The 24,706-nt window shown below is 42.8% G+C and overlaps 2 protein-coding genes across 3 annotated transcripts in view; one reads left to right on the forward strand and one right to left on the reverse strand.

The window, feature by feature from the left end:
• Positions 1 to 1,818: 1,818 nt before the first annotated feature.
• On the forward strand, positions 1,819 to 5,532 carry LOC111666439 (carbohydrate sulfotransferase 12-like). Its single transcript, XM_023421775.2, has 6 exons — positions 1,819 to 1,893; positions 2,747 to 2,882; positions 3,385 to 3,560; positions 3,926 to 4,069; positions 4,193 to 4,500; positions 5,010 to 5,532. Exons 2-6 carry the CDS (start codon positions 2,780 to 2,782, stop codon positions 5,248 to 5,250), a joined length of 972 nt encoding a protein of 323 aa, XP_023277543.1. The 5' UTR covers positions 1,819 to 1,893; positions 2,747 to 2,779; the 3' UTR covers positions 5,251 to 5,532.
• Positions 5,533 to 5,555: 23 nt separating this feature from the next.
• The window catches only part of sema4f (sema domain, immunoglobulin domain (Ig), transmembrane domain (TM) and short cytoplasmic domain, (semaphorin) 4F), a 54,197-nt gene continuing 35,046 nt past the window's right edge, over positions 5,556 to 24,706 (reverse strand). The window contains exons 1-15 of one of the 2 annotated variants that reach the window (XM_087178110.1): positions 22,134 to 22,164; positions 17,473 to 17,615; positions 16,627 to 16,686; positions 11,653 to 11,751; positions 10,768 to 10,879; positions 10,444 to 10,563; positions 10,133 to 10,287; positions 9,847 to 10,028; positions 9,229 to 9,370; positions 8,917 to 9,130; positions 8,522 to 8,631; positions 8,246 to 8,391; positions 7,802 to 7,857; positions 7,453 to 7,643; positions 5,556 to 7,352 (exon numbers count right to left, since the gene is read on the reverse strand). In XM_087178110.1, the coding sequence (XP_087034236.1) occupies positions 6,627 to 7,352; positions 7,453 to 7,643; positions 7,802 to 7,857; positions 8,246 to 8,391; positions 8,522 to 8,631; positions 8,917 to 9,130; positions 9,229 to 9,370; positions 9,847 to 10,028; positions 10,133 to 10,287; positions 10,444 to 10,563; positions 10,768 to 10,879; positions 11,653 to 11,751; positions 16,627 to 16,686; positions 17,473 to 17,615; positions 22,134 to 22,149 (2,472 nt within the window). In that variant the 5' untranslated portion in view covers positions 22,150 to 22,164 and the 3' untranslated portion in view covers positions 5,556 to 6,626. Of the gene's footprint in view, positions 7,353 to 7,452; positions 7,644 to 7,801; positions 7,858 to 8,245; positions 8,392 to 8,521; positions 8,632 to 8,916; positions 9,131 to 9,228; positions 9,371 to 9,846; positions 10,029 to 10,132; positions 10,288 to 10,443; positions 10,564 to 10,767; positions 10,880 to 11,652; positions 11,752 to 16,626; positions 16,687 to 17,472; positions 17,616 to 22,133; positions 22,165 to 24,706 lie in introns of those variants that run through there. The other variant, XM_023421774.2, reaches the window with a different exon arrangement.

Here is a 24,706-nt window from a genome sequence, read left to right on the forward strand (position 1 = left end):
GGTGAGACAAAAATACACAGCTGTAAGACAAGATTTCAGATCTTGAATTACTCCCCATGTCTCTCTCGCGTCACAGAGCTATTTATTCATATTTCCAAACATCCTTCCATTCACAGCTCTGGTTACACAACTCATTCTGTTATATCCCCAGCCAATGTTGGTTACAAGCTTAAACAGAGAGATTCACATTAATCTTGTTAATGCAGTTTTGACACATCTGAGCTGGAATGACATAGAATGTGTCACCACCTCCACCACGCCCTTTCTTATGATGTGTCTGCCAAACTCATACAATGCACCTGCTTTACTGTGCAACATGTGACATTTCTCCTGTCATTTTCAATCAGCACATACCTCAGATATTCATTTTTGTGTGTCTATAATTCCTTTCTATAATTTGCAGACTAAAAGCTCTGTGGTTTTACTGTATATCAGAAACCTTCTGCAGCTTCCTGTAATGGAAGGAAGGAAACACAACAAAAGCAATAATCCCTGACGGCTGATGTCTGAAATTATAACTCAAATTATTATTCCACTGAAACAGGCATATTAACCCTGACATTGTCAGCTCCTCTGTATTTTTCAGTTCATTTGTGTTTGACGATGTGTCTGCTCAGTCTGACTCTGTTTCACCAAAAAGGTGCAAAAGCAAACTTGTTGTTTTCTTTGCTATTCATAAAGATTATGCTTTGACCTTGCCAAACGTGACTTCGACTCTGTAGTCTTCAATTTTAATATTGTATCTTTAAAAACGGAACGATGGAGTGTGGAGGGTTTACCTTTAAATATCAAGTATTTTTGTACCTTTTGAGAAGTTTTGTAGGGCATTACAGTTTTTTTGCGAATGCTTACACACTAAAACTAACCCAAGCATCAAAACCTTAACGTTTGAAGCCATGCCTTAAACAAAGGAACCAAAGGTACAAACACATTTTTCTACTTTAAACTTTGTTTTCAATTCTACAACACACACTTGCAAAAACTACACAACACTACTTTTTCAAACTGCAAAACAAACCTGAATTTTGCACCACCTGAGCCTTAATGCTACAGATAGACCTCAGGTGAGCTTCTGTGAGAACTTTGCAAACATGGAAGCAGTGAAAGTGAGAGAAAGAGGAAGAGAGTGAGGAGGTGGAGGAAGAGGGTCAGAACAAAGAAGACCTGGTGATAGACAGACACATATTTCAGATGGCATCAGGGCCCCTTTGGTGGACTGTCAAACACCACGGCCTGACGCTGAGGGAGGCTGAGCAGAGAGTCCAGAGGAACTTCAGTCACTACACAGTAACATCCATAATATGGACATTGAGACTGGAGAGCAGGTTTGCACTTTCCAGACTTAACCTCTCAGTACATCAACTCTCTGCCACATCTTGAGTCAACACCACCTTACAAACAAGCAGCTCTACAGGTTCCATATGAGAGGAACAGTGTTAGAGTCAAAGACCATCTCTATGAATATGTGGAAGTATCATTGAACTGTAGAGTAATAGAGTAATGGCAGCGGATTATGTTGTGTTGTCAATGTATACATGCAGACAAAATGTGTGTGTGTGTGTGTGTGGGGTGGGGTGGGGGGGTTATTGAGTAAAGGATGTCCAGTAAAACCCAGAGCACACTCAGGACACGGTATGGACGGTGTCAGTCACTGAGTAAGAAGGCGTGGCTGAATAGTTCAGCCTGGATGACGATGTTGCAGAGTCAGTATTGGCTGCTGCGCCTCTCCACTGATCTGCTCATATTTGTTTTGTCAATAATCCTATTGCGCCTATAAAGCAAAGATCTCAGTAGGATGCAAACAGTATCAACACATGTTTCTGTAGACGCAGGTACTGATCAGTGATTTTCTCTCAGAGAGTCAGATCATCTATCTGAGAACTTTGGAGCAAGGTGAGTGATGGGATGATTTATTATTTGTGATATTTTGGTTGCAGCAAAACTGCTACACATCAGCATCCAAATAATGCTGCATCACTACTAATAGATTTGGTTTGATTTTAGTTTGTTCTTATTTAGTTTGAAGAACACTGAAACAAATGCATGTGACCTCAGCTTCTGTTTCTGTTCCTGATTTTTTTATCTGTATCTTTTGTGACTGGTACAGTATAGAAACAACAGTTAGCTCTGACCAAGAAATTTGACGGACGAGAGTCATTACATGAGTGCTGATATAGAGTATAACAGTACTGGGACTTTTAACTACATGTATCACGTCGCTTTACAGGTGTTCTATTAACCCTTAATTAGCATTGCATTATCGGCCGTTATCGCTCTTAGATTGTAACAAACTTTGCAAAGATGAATATATTTCCAGAATTTACATTTGAAATAAATGATGTGTGGTCGTCAGAAGAGGATGAGGGGAAGAATCCTGGATACTTCAGTACACACTTGAGGTAAAGTGTAGACAAAGTAGTAAGCTAATGTGCACTGTGCAGGTGTGTTGGTTAGCAACAGTCCAGTACCAGTCCAGTTGCGGATCTATATGTGTTGGTGTAACCAAAGAAATGATAAAATGAACAAACAAATCATAATCTGTTGTTACTTATTTAACTAATAAGGCGCTCGTACAAGTGTTGTATAAAAGCAGGCCTGCGGCCTCGTACCTGGGACCGAATCACACAAACATCACTCCCTCTCATGTGATATTGCTTAAGTATTGGCAAAATTTTACCCATAACCCTTAAAGTGTTCTTAAATGGTTTTAATAGTCAGTGTACTTTTATTATTTCTGATTCATTAGCACAAGCTGACACACTGAATAGCTCCAGCTGTCATGGCAGCATACAGAGGACTCCTGCTGCCTCTTGGATTTCTTGGAGCCATGTTTCTCATTATGTTGTCCCTTGACCTGTGGGACATGTCACAAGAAAAGAGAGGTACAATGTGTTTGTTTCTCTGTGTGTGTATTTGCAAATGCTACACAGTGTTTCCCAACAGAGTTAGTACATTTGGGGAAAGTGAGGATATTCTGGTATTTAGGTATTTAGTTTTGATTGTAAATGTTAAGTTAAGGGGCTGGAGAATGCATTATGTCAATGACTGCCCTCATAAAGATGGAAGTACAAACGTGTGTTCGTGTGTGTGTGTGTGTGTGTGTGTGTGTGTGTGTGTGTGTGTGTAAATGCCTCACTGTTCCTGCTGCATATCCTGCTCCTGCTTAATAATGGATTTCATTCATTTGATTTGTGGATTGGTAGATTATGGATCTGTGACCTCACCTCTGATTACTTTTGGATTATCCTTACCTGAGTGGGGCTTTGAAATAGACAAATATTTGGCCTTTGGCTTTTACCCTGTCAATTTAATAGAAAAGCTATCCTAAGGCAGGATTAATGTAGGTAGTTACAACATAATATATTGTTCTTCTTCTTGCCACAGCAGAGAGGATGCAACAGCTGCAGGAACTGAGGAAGCAGTTGACTAAAGAAATCTGTGATGGTGACAAAGAGGCATTTTCTGAGGGGAAGCACAGTTTAGAAGACCTGAGTGACAAAGAGCTGAAGCACCTCATTGTGGATGACACTCACGGCCTCATCTACTGTTACATTCCCAAGGTGATGTAGACATGAACGCACAAAACACACTAAACGACTTTTTAATAACATGCTTGGTTTAGTCCTTTTCAAACTAAACTCTTTAACTGAGCATTTCAGGCCTAAACAGTGCTGACTTTACTGAATTAGCATTTCAACCAATCATATACCAGTTAGTAAGACACAGCTCCACCATCAGGTTAAACATTAACATACTAATGATTCCCATCAGCCCCATCTCTGTACTGTGTTTCGTAGTAACAAACTGACTAAGATAGTGAGTATGGTTTTTCATCATGTTAGCATTGATGGTATGCTGTGCCTGAGTACAGCCTCACAGAGCCGCTGCCATGGCTGTAGACTCTTGGTCTTGTTCGTATCTACAGGTGGCATGTACCAACTGGAAGAGGGTTATGTTTGTCCTGAACTGGAGCGAGCCATATCATGACCCCATGTCCATATCTGCTGACTTGGTCCACGTCCCCAAAAAACTCACTCTTCTAAACAGCTTCCCAAGACCAGAGATGAAGGTCAGTCCACACAATGACCTCAGAAGTGTCCTTAAAGTAACAACCACACCCAGTGGCTGATTTAATAACAATAGTCAGTGTGACAGATGATTAATGTACAGTATACTTGTGTGTTGACAACAGGCGAAGCTGAAGCACTACACCAAGTTCATGTTTGTCCGGGACCCTTTTGTCCGTCTCATCTCCGCCTACCGAGACAAATTCCTGCGGTCCAATAAGTACTACTATAAAAACTTTGCCCGGGACATTCTGCGTCTCTATGGCAACCGGCCTGATCCACCACAGACAGTGGACGAGGCGTTTGTATCAGGCGTGCACCCTTCATTTTACAACTTTATTGAGTACCTGCTGGACCCACTGACAGAGAAGAGACAGCCCTTTGAACCACACTGGAGGCAGATGCACCGCCTGTGCCACCCCTGCCACATACAGTAAGGCCTTTTCTGCCAGCAGGGCAGAAGTTCTAAAGGTCATGTCCTGTTTGAAAATATGCCGTTACAGTAGAGAGGAAAATGTGAGAAAAAAACTTGAAAAAAACAGGAATTTGTTCTCTGAATCGACTGAACCGAAAGCTTATTTAACTTAGTTTTTATTTATAATGCTGTCATTCACTCATAGCATTTTAAAAGTGTACAAAAGAATTGTCAAAACTGATCCAGAGACTGAGACATCCTTTAGTTCCAAGCTCCAAATCCCTGGATCCTACACTTCCCGCTGTGCAATGCAATCACATCTCTTTGTTACCTATTATTAGACCCACACTCCAGGAAGCTCCCTCCACACAATGAAAGACATTGACTGTAAAACTGAGTTACAGTCCTTCTCATGATGAGTAGATGGATCTTGATGTGTAAAATGGTTGGAATAGCCCTTTAACGCCCACTTATTACTAATGAATTCACTGTTAATAAATAACACAATTGCTTGTTTTTCTTCTCAGGTATGATTTTATTGGCCACCAGGAGACTCTTCAGGAGGATGCTGAACATCTGCTGAGGATCTTAAAGCTGCAGGACGACATCAAGTTCCCCCCGTCCTATGAAAACATGACTTCCCCTGGTTCTGTGATGGACTGGTTCAGAGCAGTGCCCCTGGAGGACAGGAGGAAGCTGTACAAGCTGTATGAGGGGGACTTCAGGCTGTTTGGCTACAGAAAGCCAAATGAATTGCTTGATGGTTGAGATGAATTCACGATTTGGACAAGTTCACTCCTCCCTATGTAACAATAGAAAACAACGCAATTTACCTCTGAAACAAGAGCATCACTGGGATATGATGAGGACTAAACAAGGGAAGGAGAATTACAAATATTGAACTGGCCTTCTCCACTGTGGTTACATAATGACTCTGTTCATGCATTTGTCTACTTCTTTTGTATGTCTACACTACACCACTGAAATCTAGACCATCCATCCATCCGTCTGTTTACCCCCACTGTTTGGGTGTAGCTGTTGTTTGTGAACATAAAAGCATCAAATAAATGAGAAACAGTCAGAATGTTTGATTTAATGCTGAACAGCGAGTGACTTTCCTCACACAGTACGGGAACAGTGATACCAGGTTAACAGCAACTTTTTTTAGGCTTTATTACAAAACAACATGACAAAAACAATACATTTTTATGTTGAAACCCACTTTCACAAAACAAGGTGATGGTGGTTTGTGTCTGGTTAAGGTCCATCCTGCAAATGAATTTCACATCCTTTTGAAAATCATTCGCTTTCTGTCTCGGTGACGGTGAATGTGAACAGTGACACATCTGGGCAGCTGTCAGTTTTCCACACTGGAACTAATCCGATAGGTGACCTCGAACACTATCGTCCTCTTGACCTCTGTGGCAGCGCAGGCAGGAACAGCCCCGCCATGGTCACTGTGGGCCATCTGAATTTACGGTTCTTTAGTCTGACAGTGACATCTCTCTGTTTGAAGCCCGGGACTGGGCAGTCTATGGCTCAGCAGTCCTTTGGTGCCTTTGGACCCATCAAGGTCGGGGATTTGAGTGGTGTGTCAGAGAGAGAAATATAAATACAGAGAGAGAGAGGTGCTGAAAGATTCAAAGTGCACTTTTCTTTTGCAGTGCCATTACGAGACGAGAATGAGAGAGCAAACAACAGAAGTCAAGGGGAAAGACAATATGGCTTTTGTCCACACGTGCGGACATTTCATCTTTGATTCTTTGTAACATTTCAATTGCGCAATATCATGCTCACTTTCATGTCAGCAGTCAGCTTCAGACCGCTTATATTTACAGTTTTATTTACATCTGATACATTTATTCAGCTGTGGCTCTCATCCTGAGTGACTCACAATAAGTAATTTATCCCAACCCTGTCAATATGTTTTCTGTCTTGCAGTTCTCTTCATACGTAGCACGTCTCTCTCACGTACTTACACATAAACTTCTCATATATTTCTCTTACACCTCTGTAGTCTCTCTTCATTCCACAGCTCCCGTTCAAAGGCATTTGGCAGTAGCCATTTTGCATCTCTCCCAGCAGTGTTCAGTTTCTGTGGAGGACGCATAATGGTGTAATCCTTGTATATTTATATCACCTTGTCATATTGAGCTTTCTTCGCACTGAGCCAGTGGTGCTGGAGATTTAAACATGGGAAAGCTGGCAAGCTCCTCCTCTAGTCCTTTTATTCCTTCTGCTAACCCGTCCCCCAGCCCTTCATCCACCTCATTCCCCTCCCCAGACTCCCTCTCTCCCCCCTCGGGCCTCACCCTCTCCCTCTCCCCTGTCCTTCCATCCAGCATGTCTGCAGCTAAAATCTCAGCAAACTTCAGCCCGCTGCTACTTGTGTTGCAGTTGGCATACAAGGTATTCCCGTGGCCATTGCTTGGGTTGCTGTGGATCAGGGTGCCGCTGTAGCTGTTACCATGGTGACCACCGTTACCCTGGTTGCTGAGGAGGGTAGTTGTTGTGGTTGAGGTAGCCGTCCCATTTCGTTTTTCAGTCAGCCTGAATCCCTCAGACAGCAAGCTGGCGCTGCTTGGGGACTGTGGAGTGGCGGAGGAGCCCAGTAAGTCCCGCCCCTTCTCTGATGACAGCGAATTATCTGGCAGGTGGTGGCCCTGGCGGCTGATGCTGCGGCGCCGGGTTATGAAGTACAGGAGAAATATGCCGAACACTATCCCCCCAACGAAGAAAAGGATGTAGATGGCCAAGACGTGACGACCTGCGGCCGTCGCCATTGTTCCTCCAGCACTGGGGCTTTCTACCGTCAGATGATAGATTGCTCTGCGGCAGGGGGTGGGGTCTCTGGTACCTGGTCCCACCTCCTGGAATACAGAGACATGACAGAGAAGAAGAGAGGGTCATTTGAGCGGTTTGAGTTCACCTAGTAGGGAAAAAACTCTAATCGCAGTTCTGCCCGTGTACCTGGCATGTGCAGGTGTATTTTCCCAGGCTCTCCTCGGTGACAGTCACCTCCAGGTCAGAGTGGTGCTGCCTGGTGTGTCTGTGGGGAGGATGGTCCCAGCTGCAGGGCCTGGGAGACAGCTGGACACATGGCAACAGGAGGCGCAGACCCATGGAAACTTGCAGCTCCCTGGGGGGTGGGGAGCAACGCTCTGGAGGAGAGAGTGAGCAGGGAGACAGCAGAGAGACAGAGAAACACACTTGGACGTTACATATCAGGTATGTGTTTGGCATCATATGACACAGGTTTGAAATCAGTCACAATACCATGTGATCAGCAAATTAAAGGATAACAGTGGGGTACACTTACCATCCTTTCTAACACATTTCCTCAAGGCATCATCCACCATATCACCTGGACCAGGCCTGGACACACACACACACACACACACACACACACACAAAATGTAGTCAGACTTATGACTTGAAGGTTTTGGAAGAAAAGAGCGCTTCCGTTCGTGCCTGCTATTTGAAATATTTCCTCAAATAATCCATTAGTCTATTGATATTGTATATTGTACCCATTATTGAATATGGTGTGTTGCCTTTACTACATTATGTAACTGTTTCCACTATAAGATAGTGTGTGTAGGTCTTTTTTAAAGGTTTGAAACAAAATACACAAAAGGATTAAGAAATATGGGTCAGTTTTTACACTACACTAAGCCTCTCTAACCTAATACAGCTGCTGTCTGCCTTTGATTTTCATTGCTGGAAGTCTTCCAGCTCTCTGTGATATTCCTGTGGTACTCACTTTGCTGTTGTTTTCGTGCAGGCCTCTGAGATCCACTCACAGCCCAGGCCTCTGGCTCTGGCACACACCTCGCAGTTGGGATACAGAGCGCAGCCTTCAGCCTGGACACGAGCCAGAGACAGAGGGCTGCCCACCAGAGCCTGGCCCTGCAGACATAAGGAGCCATTGCAGAATCACTGAGCAATAAAATGGCACTGCAGATGAATATATATATATATATATATATATATGTATGACTGTGTGTGTGAAGTATGTGTGTGGATGCATGTGCTCTACCTTGTGTAGTAATATATTGTTAACGGGCTCTTGAGGGGTGAACAGATGAATCTCCTTCAGTAAGGTGGCATTCTGGCCCATTACCTCCACCTGGTGGAGCTCCCCACGGTCTGCAACACACACAAACACATGGTGAACAAAACACCTCATCTTATATCAAAAACATAATTCATTTTATTTCATATTCTAAATTTATTTACACTATGTAAACAATTTGAGAAAGGTTGTACCATTTTGACTGACTTCCAAAGTCCAGAAAGACATTACCAGAGACATGTCTTTAACAACATTCACCTGCAGTAACTTTAGCTTTAACTGTCAGTTTCAGTTTATCTCCTCCCTATGTGCTGTCCTCCGTATCCATCTGCCCCCTCTTCTTTTTCATCTCTCCTCACCTGTTCCGAGGTGCAGCACTGCTCCTCTTGGCTCCTCTCCGCTGCCTGTCTGGGTCACAGCCAGCTTGGTGTATCTGATTCCCTTGCGCATCAGCAGGGGCGCTGCAGTAACACTGTTCTCCATCAGAGGGTGGTCCCTCACAAACGTCAGCACCTTGTCCGGGAGTTTCAGGGACGACTCGAACCCTTCAGCCTTTAACGCATTGTTCAAACACTACAAAAGCATGGAGGGAAGGAGAGAGAAGTTACATCAGGGTATTTATAGCAGTGTGGTAGAATGTAACAAAAGGCATTGTGTAAAGTGTTTAGTACCTGGCCAGGCCTTGGTGTGGGGACAGGTTCAGGGTTGATCCAGTTCTCACAGGTTTTCTTCAGCTCTTTAAAGGGACCGTCCATCACTTTGTTGATGTCAGTCAGACTGAAAACACACACTGCTGATAACTCCTCATGTTCCCTATGAAAAAGAAAAAGGATGATAAACATTTCATCATTTCTGGAGATGTTCAATATTAAAGGACTCGTTTGACATAAGAATATCAATACCCCTCCTATAAGCTACCGCAAACAGCCAGTTAATTTAGCTTAGCTCAAAGACTGGGGACAGGAGGAAACAGCTCGCCTCGCTCCATCCTGTTATCACCAGGAGGTTGCCAGAGAACTAAGACTCTTGGCCAAGAAATAGTCTGACACATGACCCCCTGTAAAATCACAACCTGTCACTTTTTACACCCCCATTTTTGCACACAAGCCCAAAAATAATGTACCCAAAATAAAAAGGTTACTGTTCTTCAACATTTTTGATTGCAGTCACAACCCTGGTCTCATTTTACAGGTAACTCGAAGCGCACAAACACGGTAGAAATGTAAAATGTTAAAACACAAGACAGAGGCTGTGGTTTGCACTTCGCCCCTGCTTGTTGCTCAGCTTACCACTGGGAGGTGAAGAGTCCGTAGAAGTGCGTGCTGCTGGGGTCTCCCTGCGTGTGTTGCATGGTGAACACATCAGTCAGGATGTTGTAGCGCTCACCGCTGGGTTTGTCCTCGCACACCAGCTGGGCCTTGAGGAAGGTGGTCCAGCGTCGCTGCAGAGTCTTCATCCCTCCCACGTCGGACTGAGCAGACAGGGGGAGAAAGATAAGCCCGGTGGGGGTTCAATCAAGGCGAATAATGAATCAATCAATCATTTGTCAGTCAGTCAGTCAGGACGCTGGGTTACCTTGCAGACTCGTGCCACCCTGGGGACCTTGACTTTGGTGTAGAGGTCGTACTCTTTGGCCACCTCAGTGAAGAAGAAGTAGATTTTGTCATCATCTCCTGTCGGGTTGCTGTCAGCAGACTGCTCTATGAAGGCTGAGCTCACAAACTCTGGATCTAAAAACACACACACACACGACTTTACTCTTATCCCTTTTGGAAAATGGGATGAAGGAAATGCCAAGTGAAAGTGTGTTTGTGTTGGAGCGTCAGCATGTGTGGATATTGTGTGGTTTGCGAGTGTGTGTGTGACTGTGTGTATGTGTGCCTCACCACTGAGCCAGTTGATGGATCGTTCCGTTCGGATGCGCTCCTGCTCAGGGCCTGTTGCCCGGGAGATGTCGAACAGCGTTCCCAGGAAGTTACTGGTGGCTGCTGTGTATAGGGTACCGCCTAGACACACACACACACACACACACAAACACACACACACACACACACACACACACACACACACACATACCACAAGAAGAAATAACAGAGAAAGTAGGGGGCATGAAGTAAGTTATATTTAAATAGTGCAGACTGCAATACAATAACAATCTGCACATAACACACTGATCAACCAGGCAATAAACGACCAATCATGGCACAAACCTGCCATAACAGCTGTGTAGTGCTGACTGGGCTCAAAGGGACACTTGCCCTTCCCCGTCTCCATCCTCACTCCTCCATCCTCGGCTTTCTCCAGCGTGAAGGTGGAGAGCTCCTTCAGAACAACAGGAAAAGATGAGGAGAATTTTACAGTTAAAAACAGAATCTACTTGATTATTACAGGTTGTCTTTCAGTTAGCCGTGCAGCTCAAAATGACATTACAAATGACTCTAATTATGATCTCTTATGATAAAAGCCTCAGGGACTTTTATCCTCAAAGTACCAGCTGGAAAATGTCACTGGCAACAAAGCATTTGAAAGCTTTTATTGGTTGACTGGCACCTGACATTTTTCTTATAATTACTGAGGAAAGTGTGTGACTGAAGTCTGAGAAAGACTTAAAAGTTTAAATGTGAATAAATATGCTGCAGTGGGAGGATAACAGCATGTGTGTGAGCGCCAGTGAGTGTGTGTGTTTGTGTGTGTGTGTGTGTGTGTGTGTGTGTGTGTGTGTGTGTGTGTGTGTGTGTGTGTGAGTGTATGTGTGTGTGTGCTCTTCTGCCGGTCCCTTTGATGTAGGCCTGGGGTGTGAATGGCTGTGGGAACCTGTCACAGAGATTTATCTGCGGCTCCTAACGCACATACTGTGGGCTCTGACATGTACGGGGACGTGCATGCAAGTAAACGCATCCCAGTTGGAAATGATAGTGTTCTGCAGCTGTTTGTGTCTGTGTGTGTGTGTGTGTGTGTGTGTTTGCTGTGGTGTGACAGATCGTAAGATCCTAAGGCACAGATCTGCCCCGTTAATATCTCATCCACAAATGAATTCACACACACAAACTGGAGGATGGCCTCTCACACACACACACGCACACACACACACTTACCAGGAAGGCACACTGGGGGTCGAAGGCATAGGTGCCACACACATAGATGCGTCCCTCTTCCAGAAACTCCAGCAGGCGGATGTAGTTGTGGCAGTCGACCTGCAGGGGGACACAAACACCCAGAAATAAGAACAAACTCAGAAATTACAATGAAACATTTACATCTCCATTTAATGCATTTAGAATTACATTATTAATGGTCTTTCTTTATGTGAATGAATAAAGTTATAAAAACTTGATTCATTATTAAATATGCAGTGATTAAAATGTATAACTGTATGCTGTATTTAAACTGATATTCAACCACATAAATATTAAACAACTTGGATGATAATGATGCAGTATATCTTCATATTTATTGTTGTCTATGACTGTGTGTTAAAACTGAAAACCCTCAGTGTTATCTAGTTTTAGAACCAGAACCGTGTTTGTTTTTGGCCTTAAACCAAAGTGGAGAGGATTGAGAGAACGGCTGCAGTATCAAGGATTCTGACTGGAAATTGGAGACCCCCACTGCTGGTAGAGACACTTGAGACCCCCACTGGTATTAGCAGAGACCACCCTTACTAACTCACACACACACGCTGACTCACACACTGACTCACACACACACAGAGGCAAATCTGAAACCTGAGACTACTCATTTTCATGCATAAATCATACTCAAGAAACACACCATCGATGATGTTATTTGTTGGTCCTTCTTCTTTATCTCTTTTATATTCTGTCTGCAGCTGTTATGGAAAAACACTCCCCAGTTACCATGAAACCATGACACAGGCAGTTTTGTGTAAGCTTGTGTGTGTTTGTGTGTGTGTGTGTGTTTGTGTGTGTTTGTGTGTGTGTGTGTGTTTGTGTGTGTGTGTGTGTGTGTGTGTGTGTGTGTGTGTGTGTGTGTGTGTGGAGTCTTTGCGTGCCATCCTGGATGAGCTCCGGGCCTGAGTCACCTCCTCCCCAGGGACCTGATCCTCTCTGATGCCCAGATCATGTCACCCAAATCAGCCCCCCAGCACCACCACACACCCCACCCCTCACACTGGTATAGCTCCACGTGAGACGGAGAGAAAGAGGGAGAGCTCTGGCTGGTAACAATGGGATCAGCTTGGGTTTAACTATTTCATGGGCCCATATTAACCTCATTCATACTAATAAGCTTCATTCACAATCTGGCATGGGGAGGATCAAATGGCTCTATTCTATTCTATTCTATTCTATTTGATTCTATTCAGTTCTGTTCTATTCACCATTATAATTGGGTCTAATTATTCTTTTTTCAAGTTGAAAGCGTCTGTGGCTTCACAGTAGAAATGAAAAGTCTTGCCACCAAAACATCTAAAAGCTTTTATGCTAACTGACAATTACTTACTAAGAGCAATTTTGCAATAATTATAGAGAATTAAAAATGTGTGTATGTGTGTGTAGTCAAGGCAGAACTTTCTTCCCTTCATTTTATGCTTTACTGTCAACCTTCACTCTCTCTATTGTATTGTATTGTATTCTGCATTTTACAGTTTTTCTCAGGTTCATCATGCAAATGATTATGTTCAATTCTCTGCTGTTTCCTACATTATCAATTGCTTATGTCATGTTGATCAAAATGTATTATAATGGGTCTCTGTGAATAGTCTCACCCCCCACAACATTTAGGCATTAGTTCATCGCATAAGTCTTTACATGCAAAATGGTTGAACAAGTTGTCATAATATGTCAAACATATCTCTATACATTTCCATTAGACTTTTTTTTTCTAAATCTGTCCTGAGCCGGAGCACAACACAATGTTACAATGTCTGACAATGGAAGGACAAGGAATTGGACGGGGTCAACAGCCAGAGAGAAGAAGAAGAGGAAGAGGAGTGAGGCTGCGTGTCGGAGGAGTTGGGAGGCAAAACAGAGGAAGAGGCAGAAGAGGCCTTTCTGTATCGCAATGACATGGTCTGTCAACAAATTACAGTACAAACAATAAAAGCGTAAATGTGAATCTTGTCCAGTCTCTTGCAATCAATACACTAAGGTGTAACTTACAATTTACAATAAGTGTCATCAAAACTTTAGCCATAGTTTACATCAGAACATCCCTCCAGAGTAAACTGTTATATTGACAACACGACTAAGCAATTTGACTGTCTTATCCGTACACAATAACACAAGGACTTTTCATCTGATGGCAGTGACATGTTCATTGACACAGATATTTACTTTTGAGAGATGAACTAAGGATTTTGAGCAAGAGACTGGCTTTTGCAGGTAATCCATGGTGTTTTGCTATTTGTACGAATTGTTTTGAGAAATTCACTTACTGTTTTGCAAATTTCGAGGGATGATTCGAGAAATGTACCAAAGCGATTGAGAAAAACTGTAAAGACGACCTCTGACGTTTTTAACCTTGTTAACATCCATATGGTCTTTCTCATATAATACAAGACGTGTCATGAGCAAAATCAGCAGGCGAAGCCCTGACAGCGCCACCTTGAACTGCAGTGAACTAATGACAGCCTCACAAAAACAGATTCAGAGAGCCAGGGTTTCATACGTCACAAACCTAATGAACCAATCCCGTCAACTTGTGGGGGCGGGGCTAAATAAACCCGAAACCTTGTCAGTACAGAGAGCGAGAGTTAGCATTGGCACAACCACTAACACTGTGTCAGCCACTGCCAGTTACAAGCTAACAAACAACATAAACTAATAACAGATGCTGACTACACTAACTGTTCTGATCCGTCTGCTAGTTTCTGATTCTGGCCTCAACAGACTCCTCATCCTCATCTGAGTCTGACCGAGGCCCAAACATACGGCTGACGTCTCTTTCACCTGTCGATGTAGAGCAAGCATCGGTGGTGGGCGGAGAAAAGCCTTTCTTTTCCGTTCAACACAGTAAAACTGTCAGCATCTATTTCAATCCAAACTCACCACCTTCATTTAAAACTTAAAACGTGTTGAAACTGTAGATAGCGCTGATGCTTTAAACAGCCACTAAAAGCCAGTGAGCAGTAAATGAGAGGACGTCTGGTTGTTGCCACATGAACGAGCTTCGGAATATTTAATTTGATTTTTTTTAACGGTTAGGACGTGGTGCATTTTTAGAAGACAGTGTACCAGCCATTTAAGGACATGTTTGTTGAGGGAAAACAGTCTGTACCATGATGACGTTTTGTTCTGGTTTATGATGAACGCAATGATGACATTAAACTCCAGTGAAATATCATTTTATTTATTACAACATCCTCTGATTTCCTGTATTAAGTAAGACTCTGGTGATAGATAGAAAGATAGACAGTGAAACAATGTACAACCCTGCTAACGTGCCCTGATTTGCCCCTCTGAGTCTGTAGCTGTTGCATGATTCACACACACACACACACACACACACACACACACACACACACACACACACACACACACACACACACACGCCCTTTGTCTCCCTCGGTCAGCCTCAAGGTAGGCTTCTGTTGAGTCCATTGTCCTGTCTCTCTAGTCCTCATCCTTTTCTTCTTCTCCCTTTCTCCCTTCTCATCCCTCCTTTCCTTCCACTGTCTGTCGTTCTTCCCCTTCCTGTTTCCTTCCCTCTCTGCCCTCCTTCTTCTTAATCCTTCTGACGTATAATCTTGTAATCAGTGCCTCAACAGAAAAACAACCTCTCTCTTTCCTGCCTTTATCAGTCTTTCACCTCTCTCCCCCTTTACACTGGAAAGCAAGAAAAACCTCCCCAATGCCGATTGTGTAAAATAGGTCAAAACTAATTGCGCTTCCCTTCCGTTAAAACCCTGACCTTCTATTGGCTTTGTTTATCCTCTGATTTGACCTCATTTCTCTGAACTCAGAGGCATTTTTTAGGCATTTCTGAGATTTATCAGGTCTTTAGAATAACTCCAGGCTTTGCATTTTGATGCTGAAGCTCAGCAAGCTTTCAGCCTGATACTCCTCAGCAAGCCGTTACAACCAGTGACTCAGTAAGACATTACTCAACAAATATAGCTCCAGTGTACAGTTAGTTTACTGTTAACAGTTTGGTGGGGGCCCTGTTGTATTCACAGCAAAATGAGTGTACAGCTTCAGTGTACAGTACGCTCTATTTAATCAGTTTCCACAGACAGTTACTGGGCATCTGTGACTTCACATACACCCTCTCTTACTCTTTCTGTCTCAACATACACACAAAGGTAAACACGTACACACACACACACACACAAAGGTACACACGTACACACACACACCCCTGATGAGATCTTGGCGTAAGTCCCAGAACTTCCCATCCGATGCCTAACAGCACGGGGCCGTGACACATACAAACACAAATGCATGCAGAAGCACACAATATGGGCCCATATAACCACACATTTCAGATGTCTGAGGACACTTGAGCCCATAAATTATAGTTTAATAAGATATGAATATTACAACACAAGTGTGGGCTTGGGATTTGAAAGCTTTTTATAGCAACTGAGTCCCTCAAGGCCGTTATCCAATCTATTTAGGTAAGCTATTAACAATTTTAGCAAAAAAAATTTTTTTAAATAATTTAATAGTCAATGATAAAGTAAAGGCCGGTAATAGTTGGATAAGAGTCTGAATTTTCGACTCTGCACTTAATGAAACCAGTGACTTTACAGAAGCAGCTTTAGAAACCCAATCATAAATGTAACAGCGGCTCAGTATGTAGTATAGAGAAACAAGCCTTTACTGCAGGGACTGTACTTAGAATCGTTTTAGTGGCTGCTGTGGTTTCCAGGATATTCCTGGATGTTTCCTTACAGCAACATTACAACAGGATTATTGGAACGGAAGAGACAGCTACTGTAAATACTGAGTCACTGTAAATCTCCCCTCTCCACATACAGGCATCCACTGTTCGCTGCATGTCATCTACAGCTTTAGGATTTAATATAGTACTACGTGTTTGCATCGATTAACACCGTTTATGGTGTTCAGGGACACACACACACACACACACACACACACAGCTCTCACCTCTGTCTTTCCCTTTGCCACACAGGACCTTCTCTTCTCCTCCGGCACATCCCAAGTAATCTGGATCAACAGAAAAGAGAGAATTGGATAAATTACTGTCATTTGTCTCATCAGCTGATTAGTAGTAAATATTTAGAAGTATTACAGCACTGTAGCAGTCATAGTAGGAGAAGCAGAAGCGTTGCTAATGAGGAAGCCATGACAGGGTGAAGGAGATGAATGGAATTGACCTTCATTTATTTGACTGAGCTTTTCCGACATGTTACATGTTAAAGCGTCTTCTGTGAAAAAGGCCTTATGGACTCAGATACATGCATTTAAGTCAGTCAAATTGATTTCATGACCATGACGACATCACTTGGGCATTTTGAAGCCAGTCCAACAGGCCCATGTTGTATCCATCAACTACTGTTGTGCAAATATTCCACAGTTTCTGATCTCTTCAGTGAAGGTTTGAGAGACAAAGAATCCATCATATACATCATGATTCATTCACTTAGACGACATCAAATTTCCCACCTCAGCAAAACATTTTTAAAAAAAAACTTTTAGAAAAAATCTCATAAGTGGAAGTAAATAAGATAAGCGTCATTTAAAAGTCCAGTCTGAAATGTAATCCTTTATTATTTTACCTATTTTCAGTTTGTGCTATTGAGAACCTTTTCATCTCTGCGTATGTTAAAAGTGGCAGCACCTGTTTTCTGAGAGTTCACAGTGTCATTTAGGAGATTCAGAAGCCATCTTGAAAATATGGAAGTATCATTGTGTAGAGCTGATGGGAATCACAGTTGTTACTATTCCTCTCTCCTAGTCTAAAACACACATACACACACACAGTCTTCCTACATTGAGCGGTGGTTTGCCCAGATCGTTGGTGTCCACGGACAATATGGCATCCCTGGCCCCCAGGAACAGCATCCCCGATGAGCGGTCCAGCAGGAAGGTGCTGAAGTTGGTCACGCCCCCAAAGCTCTTTGGATCCAGGATGTCTGTGGAGTGAAGGAAGGAGAGAGGGGTGAGATTTTTTTTTTTATTTATTTTTTTTAATTTCAGACAACAAGTTAGCGTTGCCGTCAGTCACAGGACACGACATGGATTCTAAAAGATAAACTCGACAAGATCCCAATAGGAATGAGAGGAATTTGGTTACAGCCTCCTTCACTCATGCAAATGTGACAATGAATGGTTGACAGGATAAAACCAATCAATGTTCCCAGCAAGACGTTTAAAGAGATGAGGGATAGAGGGATGAAAATAGGAGGGAGAGAGATGGGAGAAACCCTTGTTTCACCCTGCCCACTCACACAACCAGGGCAGCAGATTAACTGTAATCCCTCAGAGTCTTCTTCATCTTTTTTACTGTTTTTGTGACTTTTTCTCTTTTTCTCTCATTAACTCTGATTCTCTAGTTTTATGTCTATTAAACATCCTTTATTTTGAACCTTGCTTCCTACATATTAATTCAGAGTCCGATCCGCTGCCGAGGAGAAAAACAATAAAATAAATTATGCACAATCATGATATATGATAAATAATTCATCATGCTTTCACATAATACATGAAGTGTAATCTCGGCTATGTTTGTCTCTTTAATCTCAAAACCATCACGTAAACCAGATTCCAAAAGCTTTTCAATTGTGTCCCTCTCTCCTTCCTACTCTATCCGTCCGCCGGCCTCCACAGGAGGACAAAAATATAATGTGTGTGTGTGTGTGTGTGTGTGTGTGTGTGTGTGTGTGTGTGTGAAGGATTTGGTTTCTCTTTTCTTTTTCTTTTTTTTTTTAAAGTCCTACAACCCTTTCTAACCTTCACCAAATTAGGCCCAGACATGTTCAGAGACAGAAGAGAAAATTCACAGAGACAGTCTCATTTCCAACGAAAGATGAAAATGGAACCGGTGGTTGCTTTCTCAGCTGCACCACTTCCCAATCGAACACACACACACACGCACGCACGCACGCACGCAAGCACGCACACACACACACACACACACACACACACACACACACACACACACACACACACAGTCTCAGCACTGACAACAAAGGGAGTAACACACTTTGCCATCACAGGATTGATTAAATACTGATGTTAATGAGTAAAGGCTGCTGTATTAATTCACATGTTACATATTACTCATTACTCACTGTACAATTAATGAAACCTGACTGATGACAATAACAAAGCCTGCACACAAATGTACTCACAACTTAATATCAGATACTGTGTTAATTATCACCTACACACGTGAAAACACTGAATTTAATGATTATGTAGTAAGCTTAAATGAATCGATATTTTTGATTAATATTGGAGAAGAAAGAGCAACACCTGACAGCGAGCGCGACACTGATAAAAGAAGCCAGTAACGCGATATCAGGTTAGCTGTAGCTGTGAGCACTTGATAAGCTGAAGGTACGAGAGTATTTTCCTGCAACTTGGTGTGTGAATATTAAGTGTGAATTTACATGTATCCTCTAAATTGCAACCATGCAATAAAAACAGTCGCATCAATTGCAAGTGCTCTGCTAACAATGTGAAAATGCAATGTGTAACCTTTTAAAATCACACTCATGCACTACATTATGTGTCCATGACGACACAAAATGATGATGATTCACACTTTCCTCAGTTCACTGCTTTCTAGAGCAAACTACTGTCTACAAGGAGGAGAGAAGAACAGCCACCAACATTTACATCAAGTAACACAACACACCATAAGCTACTGGTCATACCAGATCAAGTAAGGTTACGACAGAAAAACCCTGGAGTGTGTTTAATAGAGCGAGGAAGAGGAAAACATCTTCTAACGGTTACAGAGTCTCCGTTTAAGATATTTTAATCTTTATTGTTTAAGAAGCCTTATCACCCTCTATAAACATACACACACACACACACACACACACACACACTCCTCTACTTAATGTGCAGGCATCAAACTCACTAATAAATATTGGACGAGAGAACAAACAGCATTCCTCTCCATAATGGGCTTTTCTCACTTACTGACAATATGGAAAATTATAAAGAGGGACAATAGAGGAGAGAACAAAAGCACACACATGCACACACCCTGTATTATTCTGCAGGTACAGGTGTGACACATTAACAAGGGAGTGCATTCAACAGCAGAGCACAAGCAGACAGGAGCCAAGGTTTCATGCCCAGTAACAAGCTGAAACAGCAACATTTACGTATTCACCAAAATCTTTGGAGGGAAATCTTCTGAGGGTCAAAAATAGATTTTGGAGGCACATGACCCCACCCCCACCCCCCACCCCCCCACCTCGGCAGCTGTCGACTAAAAGATTCAAAGTGGTGCAATCATCATCTGTTCCTTTATGGAGGATGGGAGTCAAAGTACCATTTCAGGACGTTCTGATAAATGCCCCTGACCTGGTGCGGACATGGTTTTCCACTTAGAGCCTGTCTGTGCTGTTCTGTGAAATGAAAAAAGACCCCAACACACTGACATCTGCCTGTAACTGAATCACAGACAGTTGCCCTCCACACCCCCCCCTCCCCTTACCCACCGCCTCCATCCAGACTCGCTCATCCAGTCAGTCAGTCAGTGTCTGTTTCCCGTAACGTTTCACATGAATGTCATTTCTCATTCACTAAGAAGCCATCTGCTCAGCTAAAAGCCTCCAGGCAAGTCAAACAGCAAGCGAGCTGTGATTCGCTCACACAGGGTTTCCACTTCCTGAAAATCAGCCAATGTGAGGAGGGCGATCGCAGTGTGTTAAAGAAGATGCATATGACAGACAGAGGTGGGCACACACATACGCACACATTTGCAGCAAAAATGCAGCTCAGTCGAGTTTATTGTAAAAAAAAAAAAGTGCGTACTTGTTCACAGATCATAACACCTACCGAACAAATAAAATACCTCATTATTCATGGGACAGAGCTGGAACGTCGGCTTTGGTTTTGTAAACAATAACTAAGTATGACTATAGTGATTCTTCCTCAGGCTGAGATTCAGGAGGTTTATCCATGATGATGATGTTGTCGCTGTGTGAGCGCTTGGCTTTTGCACATGCACCACACAAAGGTCAAGTGTGTGGTGGTGACCGCCTGACGGATGCATTGTATGGACATGCCTTCACAGCGCTGCGGGCTGGTCAGAGGGGGTTCAATTACAGTAGAGAAGCAACAGAGATGATAAAACAGCCTTTCCTCTCCTTTGATGGCACAGAATTGTTTGTAGTTTGAGTTGTTAACTACATAAAATACAAATAAAAGTTGAAGGAAATGAGAGGAGGCAATGAAAACATCAGAATCCTCTCACTCTCGTCCTCTCTTCTTCTTTTTTTCACTCTTTTGTCGCTTCCCTCTATCCGCTCCGTCATCCATCCTTCCTTCCATCGCCCCACAGCCTCTGATCATCACTTCTTCAGACCGACTTTACAGCCTGTTTCCTCTCGCTGGACCGATGCACATGCACACACACACACACACACACACACACACACACACACACACACACACACACACATATATATATATATATATATATGCAAACACATGCACATGGGGGACACCACCTGCTGTGCACCCTAATGTAGAGAGATGCTTCCTAGAGCTACACCATCTGCCCTCCTCGCACACAGTTGCACACACACACACCTCTAACCCAACATACACACACGCGAAAAAAAAAGGCCTGACGCATGGCTCAGAAAAAAAAATAAAACATGCAATTTCTTGTTTTCCTATCTCCTTTTTCTCTTTTATCTCCATGATGACGTGACATAGCTGTTTGTTAGAAGCCCTTTATGAATAAATTGGAGTTGGCATGTGTCACAGGGGAAGAGGCGATGCTCTGCAGGTTGGGTAAATGTCTCCTCTTTGACAGCAGGAGCCTGCAGCTCACCATGTATCAAATATCACCTCCCGCCTGTGTGTCTTTGCGTGCCCATTCATGTGTGCATGTGTGATGTGTGTGCGCGCAGATGTGCATGTGTGTGGTGGCGACAGTGCTAAAAGGACACATGTTGCAACAAAGAACGGCAACGAGATTTTTGTGCCACAGAATACAGTGGAAATGATGGCACCATTGTACAGTGAATTAGCTAACAAAGACGTCCACTGTGCAGCTGCTGCCTAGAGTAATAAATTAACCTGAGACGGTTTAATGATTGAGCCATGGTAAAGCCATGCTCCTTGGTAGAAAAACACTAAGTTGACCCAGAGTACGGTTTTTATTTCTTGTTTTCCAGTGGCAGAAGAACATTTCTCTACAGTCAAATAAACTCTCTGCGCTATCTAAACCTACACTCATTGATTTGTTTGGCCACATGGGGGCAGCACGACGAGCTGTAAACTCGCATATTATCGTATTATAAAGTTGCAAATATGTTAGCAAACAGTTGCCTATTTTCACATCCAGCAGGTATAGAGATGCATTAGCATTAATTCCTGGCAAATTTAAGTCCAATATTCACTCTCTTTTAGCTCGGTTTTGCTTTTTTACCAGCTCCTGAGGAAAATATCTGGCTCCTCACCTGTTAAATGCTCCATTGGCTTCACCAGCTAGTCGCTACCTTTGTCTGCCTGCTCTTCGATGCTGAGAAGGTGACATACAGTTGGTTTATCAGGACTTTTTCTCTGCTGCCAGGAAACCAAAATGATCAGTTGAGGAAATGCTCCGCAGAGCTGAGGGGAGCTGCAGAGTCAGGTGATCATTTCTTTTGTACTCATCATCAATTGCAACACCTTTCATATTGAACATAGCAATTTAACACATTTTTTATAAAAAAATATTGATTAGAACAGCTTTAAATTTGAATGTTAAGTAGGGCGTTGGTGTGTGAGACGGCCCGACATAACAGAAGAAATACAGGATTAACTGGAAATGAGGAATTATACCTGAAAAATGATTCAGATAATGTGTCAGGAAAAACCCAGTGACCTTATACATGTTGAAATAAAAATCACACCTAGGGTATAATTTTAAAAAGTGACTGGTGTGAGTATAAATGAATAAGTAGTCCTAAAATACAAAATCCTCTCCCCTGCCATGAATCATTCATTCATTATACATTAAACATGACTGAGAGGCAGCCAGGGAGAGAGACCAATAGAGTCTGTGTGTGTGTGTGTGTGTGTGTGTGTGTGTGTGTGTGTGTGTGTGCGTGCGTGCGTGTGTGGCATGTCCATTAAGGGTTTAATAAACTGGCTTTTGCTCTGGGGGACCAACCCTGGTCTCTGGCTGCAGGGCATTGTGGGATAGGACCAAACAGGAAGTGATAAATTATACACCTCCCTCCTTAATCTGTCAATCAAAACTGACGGGATGGGGAGAAGAGATGCAGAGAGGCGCACACATGCTCCTGCCCCCACAGTTTCTCAACACACACACACACACACACACACACACTGAGGCCCTGCGGTGAGACAGGACACAGCTGCATGATCCACACAGTCGTGCACTTTGCAGAAACACACATTTATAGCCCTATCATCCACTCAATGCCATTTTCCAGCTGCTGTTTCCTCAGAATTGTTCGGCAGCAGTCGGGGGGCCGGCGTACTCCACAGGTTAAAGGAATAAACCAGCTTTTGGCAGATTGTCCCATTAGACTATGCGGCCATTAGCAGGCTCCTGTGCCCCATGTTAACACTTCAGCATGCATTACGATGAGCGACAGCAGACAGTGAGACAAACCTGTCATTTATACACAGCTGTTAAGCTTAAGTGTGTTTTTTTTAAATTAGAACAGTGAGGATGAATGAGCACATATTCTTCCCCTGTGTTCATTTTTAGCTGTACATCATCTCTCATCTTGTAACACTTTGTGTGTCATATTTCTTATAAATTATATCCAAAACACCAACTTAAATGTGGACAACTGTCCTAACTTCCAACTTTGCACAATGTAAACACTGCAAGATGCGGTGAGTCTGCAGTCATGGCAGAAAACGCTTCAGTGGTAGTTTCAATTCAATTCATTTCATTTCAGTTTTGAATGGACTTCCACTGGCTATATTTTGTTCATGTTGCACAGACATGATGAGATTTATTATGAACAGCAGATTAATTTGAATGAAAACAAAACACAGCACCCAGACAATTAAAACTACTGACATTAAACATGTATGTGTGTGACGGTTTTGTTAACCCCTTCTTATTGTTTCTGAGTGGTTCATTGTCTTTACTTTGATGATGGACATCAGCCATTCAGGCATATCCTGTCCCAGGAGCTGTGTGTTGAAGTAAAAGAAAAGGGGAGGTGGTGCATTCAACACAGGAGGTTTCATCATTTGAATTGAAAATACAAAAATAAAGATTAATAGGTTGGCCTGCATCTGGTGTTCAGACAAAACATCTCCCTCTGGACCTCATGTTCTTCTCCAGCTTTGGATTCGTGAAACATCACAGTCTAATTTACTGCATGTGTGTGACAGAGATCAAGATAGAGTAAGTGAAAAGAGAAAGACAAGCCTGCTCTTGTCATGGTCATGGTCAATTTCAGCCTTTTTTTTTTTTCAGTCAATAAACAGGTTTTACAGAGGCATCAAAGCGGTGTGCTCATTGCTGGTCATTATTCAGATCCTGTTTGCATCAGTCGTCACACACAAAACGCAGCTGAATGCCACAAAGGCTGAAGGAGAACATCTGTGACACAATTTATGTATGGACACACTTGCAGTTGAAAATGGTTAATTCCACTGAAGTGTTCACAGCTGCAGTTTGGTTCATTAACTTAAAACCGTGCAACTGCGAGCAGCATCCTCAGAGACATACAGCAGACAGGACATACGAGATATCACTTACTTAAACTTACACTTACTGAGTTACACTGTCAGTGAGAGCAACCGTGTTTCAATCAGAGAAGTACAAGATGAAAACTAGCGATACGTTTTACAATCTAAATGCTAAACAATATTATGTAATACACCAAATATATGAGAGGATCTGAGACAAACGTACTATAAAGAACAAGAAGGTCACTCTTAACTCACAAATGAGCTCACAAACACATTAGAGTCTCGTAGCAAGGTCTTTCTAACAGCCTATTTTTCCTTTGTGTTAGATATATTAGAGCCACAGCAGCGCTCTGCCAGAGTCTGCAAA

This window comes from Seriola lalandi, unplaced genomic scaffold (genome assembly GCF_002814215.2).
Source record: "Seriola lalandi dorsalis isolate HSWRI2012SDOR001 ecotype SW California unplaced genomic scaffold, Sedor1 jcf7180002054676, whole genome shotgun sequence".
In the NCBI taxonomy this organism is placed as follows: Eukaryota; Metazoa; Chordata; class Actinopteri; order Carangiformes; family Carangidae; genus Seriola; species Seriola lalandi.